Below are 12,647 nucleotides of genomic sequence, written 5' to 3' on the forward strand. Positions count from 1 at the left end.
AGCTGTGCTGTGCGGCTGCTTTGCAGGCACCGCTTGCATCCTAAAAAGCGTCCGACTTTTACCATTGGGGCCGGGCCTGGAGCTCGGGTAGACCGTGTGCCTTGCATGTGTGAGGACCTGGGTTCCGTCCCCAGCGCCAAGAACTATAGATGAAGGGAGCAGCCCCCGTGCTCCCCCCCACCCTCACCTCCAGAGAGTCTAGCGTCTTCGGGGGTGTGTGCTCCGGTTGGGTTCCCTGAATGAGATCGGACCGTGACTGTTTCTGTAACAAGGACTTTTCAGTGTCTGCAGTGTGTGGGCCTCATATCTAACCGACGGTCTTAGAACAAACTCTTAAGAATATTGTTCCCTTTTGGTTGCCAAGGAAGGTGCTTGGGCTGGAGAGATAATCCAGCGGGCCCTTGCTTCCTATGAGGCCGACTGGGGTTCGGTCCCCAGACCACCACCAGGAGTGACCCCTGGGCGCAGAGCCAGGAGTAAGCCCTGAGCAATGCAAGGTGTACCCCAGCTCCCCCCGGAAACCAAGGTGCTGAGGTAGGCCCGAGAGAGCTCAGAGGGCGGGACACCGGCCTTGCCTGTGCAGGGTCTGATGCCCGGCATCGCCTGGTTCCTGAGCACTGAGGGGCGAGCCCAGGCACCAAGCCAGGGGTTATTTCTGACCGTCGCTGGATATGGCCCCCAAACACAAACAGGGGCCAGAGAAGAGGGCCAGAGAACAGCAGTCTGGGCCCTGCAGCCAGGAGCGAGCCCTGGGCAGCACCGGGTGTGGCCGTAGAAGGTGGAGGAGAGACTGAGCCAGGAAGGGGCTGAGCAGTGGGCAGCTCCCAGGACGGGGCTCCGGCTCCATCAGCAGCGCAGGGAGCAGGACGCCAGAGGCCTGGTCAGCGAACAGACACGAGAAACCAGGCTCTCCGCTGCTCCTCCGGGGTGGTCTCTCTGGCGCTGGGAGTTGGTGTCAGTGGCACGAGCACGCGCTAGGGAGCAGACCTGGGCGCTCTCTCTCTCTCTCTCTCTCTCTCTCTCTCTCTCTCTCTCACACACACACACACACACACGTGCATGTGGTGGGGAGCAGACCTGGGCTCACACATACACACACACATACACGTGCACGTGGTGGGGAGCAGACCTGGGCTCACACACACACGTGCACACGCTAGGGAGCAGACCTGGGCTCACACACACACGTGCACACGCTAGGGAGCAGACCTGGGCTCACACACACACACACACACACACACACACATACACATGCACACGCTAGGGAGCAGACCTGGGCTCACACACATGCACACGTGTGCACATGGTGGGGAGCAGACCTGGGCTCACACACACACACATGTGCACACATGGTAGGGAGCAGACCTGGGCTCCCCGATGCAGGAGCTGCAGTGGGCGCACCCACCCTACCAGCTTAGATCAGAATCACAGGAAACCGGGTGGCTTTGAGGTTCAGGCCTGGGTGAGTAGTAGGTGGTCTCCCCGCAGTGGTTCAGAGTGCGACTTGTCTGTCCTAGGTGGACGCATGGCCACTGCATGCCGAGATGCAAAGAGGTATCTGGGTCACTGCATTATTTCCTTTTTGCCCTCTTTCCCAAAAAATTGATACTTGCATTTGCCTCGTCAAGACCCCAAAGGTGATCGGTTTGGGGAAGGAAATAGGTACAGGAACTTCCTGCTTAGTCTTGCTCGCACTTTTACAGTGAGTTCGTAATGCTTTTTTAAAATTTAATATTTATAAAGTTGTTCACAATAATTATATTTAGTATTCCAACACCAGTCCCACCACCAATACAACTGCCCGCCATAGACTTTGAATGCTACCAACCCAATCCCCAAACCCAGCCACCAAAGCAAGAATTAAAAAATGTATTTTGGGGCCGGAGCGATAGCACAGCGGGTAGGGCGTTTGCCTTGCACGCGGCCGACCTGGGTTCGATCCCCGGCATCCCATATGGTCCCCCAAGCACTGCCAGGAGCAATTCCTGAGTGCAAAGCCAGGAGTAACCCCTGAGCATCGCTGGGTGTGACCCAAAAAGCAAAAAAAAAAAAAAATGTATTTTGTATTGCTTATGCATAATTCGCTAAAAATGATCCAAAAAGTTTCCTTCGAGGACAGTGTGTGGAGACTCCTGTATCTCAGCCTAGAGCCAGTAAGCTCCTGTCTGAAAGATTACCAACAAGTGTTGTGTGGCCACACTCTCCGGGAATTCTGAAATTTGGATGGTACTTTTAAGGTCCAGAGGCATCTCTGTGGCATATCGTTCTATGTTACTCTCATCCAAGATCTGTATTTGTGGTCTCTGGATCAAGGCTGTTAATGAGTTTAGATGGCGCCAGAGGCAGTTCCTGGGCGTGACTGCCAGGCTACTGGAAGCACAGGGAGATGGGGCAGTCACCCATTCCCGACCGTGTCAGCCTAGAGATTTTAGTCACACGTCCCGCGTACCCGGGTTTTTCAGCAGGTTCACTCATGGATGAGGCGGTCTGAGCCAGTGGAGTGTGGCCCTGAGTGTGACAACATTGAGTTCTGGAGGTTTTTGGTTGCCAGGGCTCAGCTGGGGCGGGGAGGGGAACTCGCCTGCCCCCCTCCCGGTTTCCCTGGGTGAGACAGCCTGGTACAGGATCTAGAGGTATCCCTATGGTATATCTCATACTGCTTTTTTTTTTTTAACTTATTTTTTTGCTTTTTGGGTCACACCTGGCAACGCACAGGGGTTACTCCTGGCTCTGCACTCAGGAATTACCCCTGGCTGTGCTCAGGGGACCATATGGGATGCTGGGATTTGAACCCGGGTCGGCCGCGTGCAAGGCAAACCCCCTACCCGCTGTGCTATCTCTCCAGCCCCTCATACTGCTTTTGATATGAAGTTTTTCAGTGAAGTTTTCACTTAAGTTTTTTTCCCCAAGATGAAAACTCATACGTGAGGCCAGAGAGATAGTACAGCAGGTAAGGTGTTTGCTTTTCACGCAACTTACCAAGGTTTGATCCCTGGCACACCATATCTCCTGAGTACTGCCAGGAGTAGCCTCTGAGCATCACCATGTGTGTGTGGGGGGAGAGGGGGGCGGGGAGAAACCTGTATATCCCAGGATCCAGGAGGGTGAGGGAACCAAAGCATAACCAGCAGCGGCAGCTGCTCAGTTTCATAATCAGTAAATAAATGAGCTTCCACATCTGTGAGAAAGGATGGAGTGAAATCATACGGCAGAAAAATGCACCTGGGGCCAGATCCATAGTCCAGTGGGTAGGATGTTTGCCTTGCAGGCAGTCAACCTGGGTTCACTTTCCAGCATCCCATATGGTCCCCCAGCACCGCCAGGAGTAATTCCTGAGCAGTGCACTGGCTGTGACCTAAAAAAAGAAAAGCACACCGAGAAAACTGTTAAACTCAAACTGTCTGCGGGGCCTGGGAGAGGGTTCAGAGGCTGCGTGTCCGCTGTGCGGACGGGAGAGTTTGTCCCTGACACCACTGGGCTGATGCCTCCAGCTGTGACCCAAAAGCCAGAGAAAGGAAGTGCTGGACAGAGCAGGGGGATAAGGCTGCGGGTGTGCAGAGCTCTTCCTGTCCTTGAGGGTCAGCGGACGCTGCCCGAGAGAAGCCCCTCGGCACGCAGGGACAGCAGGTGTGCGCCCACGAGGGGTTGGGTGGTTCCGAGTGGCGGACGCCACGTCTACCCAGTGGCAGCCGCGGTGCCGAGGCCGTCCTGCCCTGCGGTGAGCCCCGAGTGTGCCCGCCGCTCACCTGGCCAAGCCGAGGGGGACCCAGGACACGAAGCCCGTGGGGCTCAGGGGCACAGAGCCCCTCCCCAGCCTGTGCGAGCTCGACTTCCCCCACCCCTGCTCGCCGCAGCCACCGAGGGAAGCGGATGGCATTCGAAGCTGTAGAGGCAGGAACGGCCAGGAGAGCCGGACTCGAGTGCGGAGGGACGCGGGGTCAGGAGGGACCAGCGGGGCCTTGGGGGTGCTGCTGCTTCCTCTCCTCCCCTCTCGTCTGTTTTACTTATTAATTTTTGGCTTGGGGCCGCTCCTGGCTCTGCCCTCCGGGATTACTCCCGGTGGGGCTCAGGGACCCTGTGGGATGCCGGGATCAAACCCAGCCCCCGCCCCCGTCCCCGACTCTTACACAGGGCAAACTGCTTACCTGCTGCCCATCGCTGCCGCCCCTCCCTTTCTTGCTCCAGGTGCCACCTGGGGCCTCGGCATGTGCAGGACTGCCCCCGGCTCGTGTTCAGGCTGTCTGCTTTGCGATGGTTGAGAAGCGCTGTCTTTCCTAAAGAATTGCTACTTTCACACCTTTCTTTCAGGGGGTTCTTATTTACTTACCTGCTCTGATGCTGAGGGGTGAGGGGCAGATACAGGTGTGTGCTTTTTTTTGTTTTGTTTTGTTTTGAAAAATAAGAAGCCTTGTAGTCTCCTCTTCCAGAAAGCCTTCCTGGATTTCCACAGCTCTGACCGCTCTCGGGCCTCTAGAAAGCCCCACCCAGCTCTTCGGGGGGGGCCCTGACCAGGCTGCACTTGCCTCCTGCCCCGCCCAGGTCCAGCGGAACTGCTGCCTCACCCTGTGCAACTTCAGCATCCCCGAAGAGCTGGAGTTCCAGTACCGCCGAGTTAACGAGCTGCTGCTCAGCATCCTCAGCCCCACGCGGCAGGACGAGTCCATCCAGCGCATCGCCGTGCACCTGTGCAACGCCCTGGTCTGCCAGGTGGACAACGACCACAAGGAGGCCGTGGGCAAGATGGGCTTTGTGGTGGTGCGTGCATCCGGCCCCGCCTCCCGCCTCCCGCTCCGCTTGGTCCTGGGAGGGCCTGGGGTGGGGCTGGGCCCCGGGAAGGACTCCAGGACGGAGCCCGCGGCCGCCCCTGCCCCCAGTCCCTCCCATTCACCCCTCCCCTCCCCACACCCACTCCCACGGCCCGGGTGCCCCCGCCGTGCCATCCTAGCAGGATTCAGAAAGTACCTCGGGGACCAGAGAGACGGCCCAGTCGGCCAGTTTGCATATGGGAGGCCGGGTTCCGTCCCTGGCACCGCCTGGTCACTCAGCATCACCATGAGCGACTCCCAGCACCAAGCCAGGAGTAACTCCCAGAGTCGGGCTGGGTGGGACCCAAAATATAAAGGAATAGCAGGAAGTGGGGAGGGCCCTTGCTCTGCGTGCCCGAGGCCCTGCGCAGAGTTCTAGCATCACACAGTCTCCTGGGCACCAGCACGAGTCCCGACGCAAATGACAAGAACAAGTACCGCAGGAGCTCTCGAGGGGTCTAGCTGTGCTAGGTGCCACCCCCAGGCCAGAGCCCGTCACCCCCAAGGGAGAGGCCAGGCCTGCTCCTCCTGTGCTCCAGTCCCTGGCGCCTCTGCCACGGGAAACTGCACGCACACGGGCACGCACACGGGCACACACAGGCACACGCACAGGCACGCACAGGCATGCACACAGGCGCACACAGGCACGCACACAAGCTGCAGCTCACACTGGCCGAGGTCAGAAGGGCCTGCGGGACCTGAACAGCCAGGCCTGGCCCCCCTCCCCGCACCCTCCGTTGCTGGGGACGCTGAGCCCCGAGGCTGGGTGTGGCCAGGACAGGACTGCCCCAGTCTCCCGCTGAGGGTCTTCAGACACACACCCCCACCCCCCCATGCCCCCCACTCCCGCCCAAGTAAGCCAGTGGCCTTGTCAGGGCGCGGGGACAGGGACTTCCACCCCTGGTTCTCCTGTCTCCGTCCTGGCTGTGGGGCACACGGAGCCCTCGCGCCCAGCCCCAGGAAGGCCTCTGCTCTGCCCACAGACCATGCTGAAGCTGATTCAGAAGAAGCTGCTGGACAAGATCGTAAGTGGGGAGTAGACAGCCGAGCCCGTGCTGTGTGTGTAGGAGCCCCAAGTTCGGTCCCCCGCCCAGCATCGTCCCGTGAACCTCCAAGCCCCGAGTTGGGAGTAGCTGCTGGGCACTACAGGTTTGACCCAAAGCTCTCAGGCAGGGCTTGAGAGAGAGCGTGCCGTGAGCAGGGTGTTTGCCTCGCACACAGCTCAAGCAAAACAGTAAGCTGAGGCGCTGGAGTGACAGCGCCAAGGACCCGAGCACGTCCTTGCATGTGGGAGCCCCAGGTTCCGTCCCTAGCAACGCACGGTCCCCTGGGCACCAGCAGGAGTGACCTCAGACAGAAACAGGGCTGGCGAGGTGCACGGGGTCAACCTGGGTTTGTTCCCCAGCACTGCATAGGAGCCCTCTGTGCTGGCCCCTGGGCACAGCTGGGTGTAGCGGAAAGGACACGAAAGGATTAAACCCGGCATTCTGGGTGGGTGGAGTGGGGGGCGTCCCTCCGCAGACTCAAGACAGGCTCACCCCAGGAGAGCCGCGCTGAGCCCTCCCCGCCTCTACCAGTGTGACCAGGTGATGGAGTTCTCCTGGAGCGCCCTGTGGAACATCACGGATGAGACCCCCGACAACTGCGAGATGTTCCTCAATTTCAATGGCATGAAGCTCTTCCTGGACTGCCTGAAGGTAGCCCCGCCCCACCCTCCCTGGCCACGCCCACTCCGGGCCACGCCCCTCCGAGGCAGCAGTCCCGCCGCCTGGGACCCTGTCCTAGGCTTCCCTGTCATGTTGCCGTGGTCAGCCCCCTCTGCACCCAGCCCTGGGCCTTGCGCCAAGGGGCGCCGAGCACTGTGCCAGGGGCACTCTGTTGGCGTGGCTAGCGGGCCCTGAAATCCCGTTGCAGGAGTTCCCAGACAAGCAGGAACTGCACCGGAACATGCTGGGCCTCCTGGGCAACGTGGCGGAGGTGCGGGAGCTGCGGCCCCAGCTGATGACGTCCCAGTTCATCGGGGTCTTCAGGTTGGTGCTGCTCCCCGCCGAAGCCTGGCTTGGGTTCCGCGGGTGGAACCCGGGGCCTCCCGCGCCGTCCCCGCCGCCCGGCCGCCAGAGTGCTCGGAGCCCCCAGTCGGTGCCGAGACACAGCCGCTGCCCCTGCTAGGTGCCTGTTCTGTTTCGTTTTAGGGACCGGCCCGGCGGTGCTCAGGACCACTCCCTGCGAGGCTTAGGGGACTGTGCGGTGCTGGGGACCAAACCTAGGGCTTCTGCATGTAGAGTATTCGCGCTCCGGCCTTTGCAGCAGAGGCTGCTTCTTTTATTATTATTATTATTTTTTTAAATATTTTTGCCTTTTGGATCACACCCGGTGATGCACAGGGGTCTGCACTCAAGAATTACCCCTGGCAGTGCTCAGGGGACCCTATGGGATGCTGGGAATTGAACCCGGGTCAGCTGCGTGCAGGCAAACGCCCTCCCTGCTGTGCTATCGCCCCAGCCCCCTAGGCTTCTTTTTATGGGTGTTGCCTTTCTGGGGCCAGGGAGAGAGGTCAGCTGTCGGAGCTCTGTGTGACTCCAGTGCCTGAGTTTGGGCTCTGGCACCACGTGCTGCCCGAGCACTGTGGGTACAGACAGGGAGCCCCTGACCCTTGCCCCGTCGGTCCTATTGGACCCTCACACGTGGGCACCGAGCAGCTGTGTCCGTGAGCCTCTTCTGTTTGTTGTGTTGTGTTTTGGGGCCACACTAGGCAGTGCCCAGAGCTTACCACAGACTCTGTGCTCATAGCTCTCTCTGGAGTGCCTGGGATTGAACCCAGGTCAGCCGCACGCAAATCAAGAGCCCTTACCCGGTGTGTGTGGGCTGCCTACGCGCCCGTCTTCCATGAGCAGCGCCTTAAACAGACCTTCTTATTCCCATCCTCCATACACAGCGCCTTTATAATTGCACCCCTTTTGGTTAGGTTTGATTTATTTTTTTGTTTTGTTTTGTGGTGGTTTTTTTTTTTTTTTTTTTTTTGCTTTTTGGGTCACACCTGGCGATGCACAGGGGTTACTCCTGGCTCTGTACTCAGGAATCACCCCTGGCGGTGCTCGGGGACCATATGGGATGCTGGGAATCGAACCCGGGTCGGCCGCATGTAAGGCAAACGCCCTACCCGCTGTGCTATTGCTCCAGCCCCCAGTTAGGTTTGATTTAGCTTTTACCTTTTTTTTTTTTTTTTTTTTGAGGAAGGACTTTTTGGTTCACCTGCAGTACTCTGGGTACTCCTAGCTCTGTACTCAGGAATTAGTCCTGGTGGTGCTTGGGGGCCCATATGGGATGCCAGGGATTGAACCCGGGTCAGCTACATGTAAAGCAAACGCCGTACCCACTGGACTATCACTCCAGTCCCGGTTTGATTTAGCTTCAAGGCTGGTGATGCTCTGAGGCTGCTCCCTCCTTGGTGCTCAGGGATCACTCCCAGGGTGGTACGGTCAGTCTTGCGGGTTCAAACCCACGTTCCCATGTGCAAAGCAGCCTCTAGATCTTTGACTTACCTCTTGACCCTGGATTCTTTTATTTTTTTCAAAGATTTTTTTTGGTTTGGGGATCATACCTGGTGGTGCTCACGGGTTACTCCTGGCTCTGCACTCAGGAATCGCTCCTGGAAATGCTCAAGGGACCATATGGGATGCCGGGGATCGAACTCAGATCAGCTGCGTGCAAGGCAAATGCCCTCCCCACTGAGCTATTGCTCTAGCCCCTTTAATTTTCATTTTTTGGTTTTGAAGCCACACTGGTAGTGCTCAGGGATGACTCCTGGCGAGCTCAGAGAACCGTATGTGGTGCCAGGGATTGAACCCTGGTCGGCTGCACAGCCAGCGCCTCTCAGGCCTCCCTGGATCTCTTTTTTGTTCGTTGGTTTGTTTTTGTTTGGGGGCCATAGTTGGAGGTGCCAGGGGTCACTCCTGCTGGCTTGGGGGGCCTGTGGGGTGACGAGGATCGAACCTGGGTCGGCCGCGTGCATGGCAGCCGCCCTCCCCGCTGCAGTGTTCCCTGGCCCCGGATCTCTCTGCAGCGTGGGTCACGTCCCCGGCCTGCTGGCCCCTCCGTCAGGTGACCTGGCCTCTCGCACGGGTCTCCTGGGCGCGGGTGACCCTGGAGGAACCGCACAGCCTGGCAGCTGGCGTCTGGGCGGGGCCGGAGATTCGGACCCTGTTCTCTCTCTCTCCCTGGCAGCAACCTGCTGGAGAGCAAGGCCGACGGGATTGAGGTGTCCTACAACGCCTGCGGGGTCCTGTCGCACATCATGTTCGACGGGCCCGAGGCCTGGGAGATCAGCGAGCCGCAGCGCGAGGAGGTGGAGGAGCGCATGTGGGCGGCCATCCAGAGCTGGGACATCAACTCGCGGAGGAACATCAACTACCGGTACAGCCCTGGCCCCGCGAGCCCCCCACCCCCGCTGCAGGTGGCCTGCTGAGACTGACCTCTGGAGGCGCCTCCGCGGGGGCCCAGTGGCTGCTCAGGCCTGGGGGGGAGGGGGGACGTCAGGCCAACCTCCCGAGGGGCCCCTCCCTGCCATAGCCCCCAGTTTCCGCCCGCCGCCCCATCTCCATCCCTCCGCCCCTCCCTCCTCTTGCCACGCCCGCTCCCATGCCCTGGGCTGTGTGTGTGCCCCTTGTCCCCGCACCCTGCTGGCCAGCTCGTGACTGGGGTTGGACCTGGGGCAGGAGGAGATGGTCCCCGCGCCCCTGCACACTCCAGCAGCTGACGTGGACTCCTCCGCCCACAGGTCCTTTGAGCCCATCCTTCGCCTCCTCCCGCAGGGCATCTCGCCTGTGAGCCAGCACTGGGCCACCTGGGCGCTCTACAACCTCGTGTCTGTCTACCGTGAGTGCCACCCCAGGGGCCTGCGGGGCCCCGGGAGCCGGGTGGGGGCAGGGCAGGGCCTGTGCCCTGGTGCCCAGGTGCCTCGGGCCATGGGCCGCCCGCAGACAGGCGGGCCCTGCCTCCTGGCACCCGGACAGCCGGTCAGGACGCCCGGTTTGTATTCTGACCGCCCCGGGTGGCGCTCGGACCCCGGGGCCGCCCTGGGCAGTGTGGGGAGCTGGGAGCTAACCCAGGGCCTGCCAGGCAGGACCCATGCTCTGCCACCTGAGCCACGGCCCCTGGCCTCGAGACACTGCCTGCTCTGTTAGAGCGAGTCTCTCCAGCAGGTTCAGAGAGAACATTCCAGAAGCTCCCAGCAGCTCCTCGGGGCCCCTCTGCAGAGGGCCAGGAAGTGGCCCTGCTTCGGCCACCCCTCCTTCTCTCTGACTTAACTCCTTCCGGGTGTTAGTGGGGGTGTTAGTGGGTGACGATAACACCCACCTCATGTGAGAACCGTGGAGAGAGAACGAGCCCCGGGCCCCGCCCCACTGCTGGTCTTTCTCGAGGAAGTTTCTGAGCCTGGCGCCTGGGATATAGGCCGACCGGGCCGGGCCCCGGGTGCCATCCCTGGCGTCCCTCCCCCTCGTGCTCTCAGCCTTAAAGTGGACACACGGGGCGGGGCCATAGTACAGCGGGGAGGGTGTTTACCTTGCACGTGGCTGACCCAGGTTCAATCACCGGCATCCTGTAGGGTCCCCCGAGCACCGCCAGGAGTAATTCCTGAGTGCAGAGCCAGGGGTAAGCCCCGAGCATCGCCGGTGTGGCCCAAAAGCCGAAAAACTATAAAAACAAAAATTTGAAAAAAGAAAAGGATTCCTAGCATCGCTGACCTCAGGTCAGGTGCAGTGAGACCCGCTCAGAGCAGCCGCTGCCTCTCCCCGCCCGGGGGCTTTCCCTCTCCCTGCCCCGGGCCCCGCGCGCTTCCTCAGGCGAGCCCGGCAGGCCGGCAGAGCCAGATCCCCGCTCGGAGCTCACTGCTTCCACCCGGGAAGTGGGGACTGTCAGGGCACGGGAAGGCCCGTGTTGAGGACGCCGGAGATGGACCTGGTATGGGTGTGGCGCTGGGGTCACCAGGACAGGACAGGACAGGACAGGACAGGCAGATCAAAGAAAGGAAGGCGAGGGGCTAGAGAAACAGCACAGCGGGGAGGGCGTTTGCCTTGCACGCAGCCGACCCGGGTTCAATTCCCAGTATCCCATATGGTCCCCTGAGCACTGCCAGTGGGTACTTCCTGAGTGCAGAGCCAGGAGTAACCCCTGTGTATCACCAGGTGTGACCCAAAAAGCAAAAAAAAAAATGGAACGCGAGGGGTTGGAGCGATAGGACAGCAGGGAGCATGTTTGCCCTGCACGTGACCGACCCGGGTTCGAGCTCCAGCATCCCAGTGGGTCCCCTACGTACCAACAGGAGAGTGACCCTGAGGGTGCTGCCAGGTGTAAGCCCTGAGCGTCGCCGAGCGTGGCCCCACAAGAAAACAGAAACCAAAAAGGAAAGGAAAGAAGAGAGGGAAGGAAAAGGAGTGGAGAGAAAAGAAGGGAAGGGGAAGAGCAGGGGGGGAAAGGAGAGGGAAGGGCAGGGGGGGTCGGCCCGTGTTCTGTGGAGTCGCTGCCACTGGGCACCAGAACGTACTTCAGTGGCACACGGACACGAAGCCACCCAGCAGGAGAGCCGTGCGCTTCCGGCTGGTCACAGGAACCACCCGGTGTGATTTTTTTTTTTTTAAGTTAAATTTTTATAGAGTCGTTCACGATGACTTATTTCTGCAATATTCCAACACCAGCCCCACCTCCATCACACCTTCCCGGGTCGGCCACGTACAGGACAGACGCTCCCTGCCGCCCTTTCGGTCCGGTCCCTCCTTTTCCTTGCTAAAAGTACAAGTGAGGGGCCGGAGTGAGGTTACAGCGGGCAGGGTGCTGGCCTGGCACAGTCAGTCCCCAGCACCCCAGATGGTCTCCGGAGCACAGAGCCAGGGGTGAGCCCTGAGCGCTACTGGGTGTGGCCCCCCAAACAAAAGCAGATGAAGGGCCAGAGAGTCACATGGGGGTCGGAAGGAGGCCTGGCGTCCCTCGCCAGCTCCGCACGGGCTCTGAGCACCTCCGGGAGGAACGCCCGAGCACTGCTCGCTGTGTCCCTCCAAGTAACTACAGACAAGGGCGGAAGTACAGCTCAGCAGGCTGGGCCGAGATAGCACAGCGGGGAGGGCGTTTGCCGTGAGCACATGGCTGACTCGGGTTCGATCCCCGGCATCCCACATGGTCCCCTGAGCACTGCCAGGAGTGATTCCTGAGTGCAGAGCCAGGAGTGACCCCTGAGCATCACCGGGTGTAGCACCAAAACACACACAAGCAGAACTAGCCTAGCGGGGCCCAGGGCAGGAGTCCAGTGGGCAGGACGCTGGCCTTGCGTGCTGCTGAGCCAGGCTTGGCCCTGGCACCCCATGGTTCCCTGAGCCCCGTAGCAGTGATAGCAGAGCCAGGAGTAAGCCCCGAGCACTGCTAGGTGTGTCTCCCCTAGAAAATAAACCATGTGAATCAGCCCCTGGTCTTGAGTCAGTAACGAAGGGCGCGGCTCAGGATTTGGGGAGTTCCTGGTTTGGGGGCTCATGGGTTTCTCCAAGCAGTGCTCTGGCTCCTGCATGCAGAAGGCCAGCGGCAGTCCCCCCGGACGCCCCCCGCCTGCCCACTGCTGGCTCCAGGCCCTGCACTCAGGCCTTGCACGCCGTGTGCTGGGCCTCAGGAACCTGTGGTTTGGGGGCTCAGGGTTTGCTCCTGGCTCGTTGGTCAGGGATCACTCTTGGCAGGGCTTGGGGGGCCCTCTGGGGCGCCAGGGAGCAAGCCCAGGTCAAGCGTGTGCCAGGCAAGCGCCCTCCCCGCGGGCCTCTCTCCCGCCCCGGGCATCTGCATTCTGAAGGAGACCCCCGGGGA

At 60.4% G+C, this 12,647-nt stretch overlaps 1 protein-coding gene across 6 annotated transcripts in view; it reads left to right on the top strand.

Annotated features, from left to right (window-relative positions):
- ZER1 (zyg-11 related cell cycle regulator) overlaps window positions 1-12,647 on the top strand; it is a 32,019-nt gene that overhangs the window by 16,021 nt on the left and 3,351 nt on the right. For all 6 annotated transcript variants that reach the window (XM_055131014.1, XM_055131034.1, XM_055131003.1 and 3 more), the window contains exons 9-14: window positions 4,540-4,755; window positions 5,789-5,830; window positions 6,383-6,502; window positions 6,720-6,835; window positions 9,030-9,218; window positions 9,583-9,680. In XM_055131014.1, the coding sequence (XP_054986989.1) occupies window positions 4,540-4,755; window positions 5,789-5,830; window positions 6,383-6,502; window positions 6,720-6,835; window positions 9,030-9,218; window positions 9,583-9,680 (781 nt within the window). The remainder of the gene's footprint in view (window positions 1-4,539; window positions 4,756-5,788; window positions 5,831-6,382; window positions 6,503-6,719; window positions 6,836-9,029; window positions 9,219-9,582; window positions 9,681-12,647) is intronic.

The sequence above is a fragment of the Sorex araneus genome, chromosome 1 (assembly GCF_027595985.1).
Source record: "Sorex araneus isolate mSorAra2 chromosome 1, mSorAra2.pri, whole genome shotgun sequence".
In the NCBI taxonomy this organism is placed as follows: domain Eukaryota; kingdom Metazoa; phylum Chordata; class Mammalia; order Eulipotyphla; family Soricidae; genus Sorex; species Sorex araneus.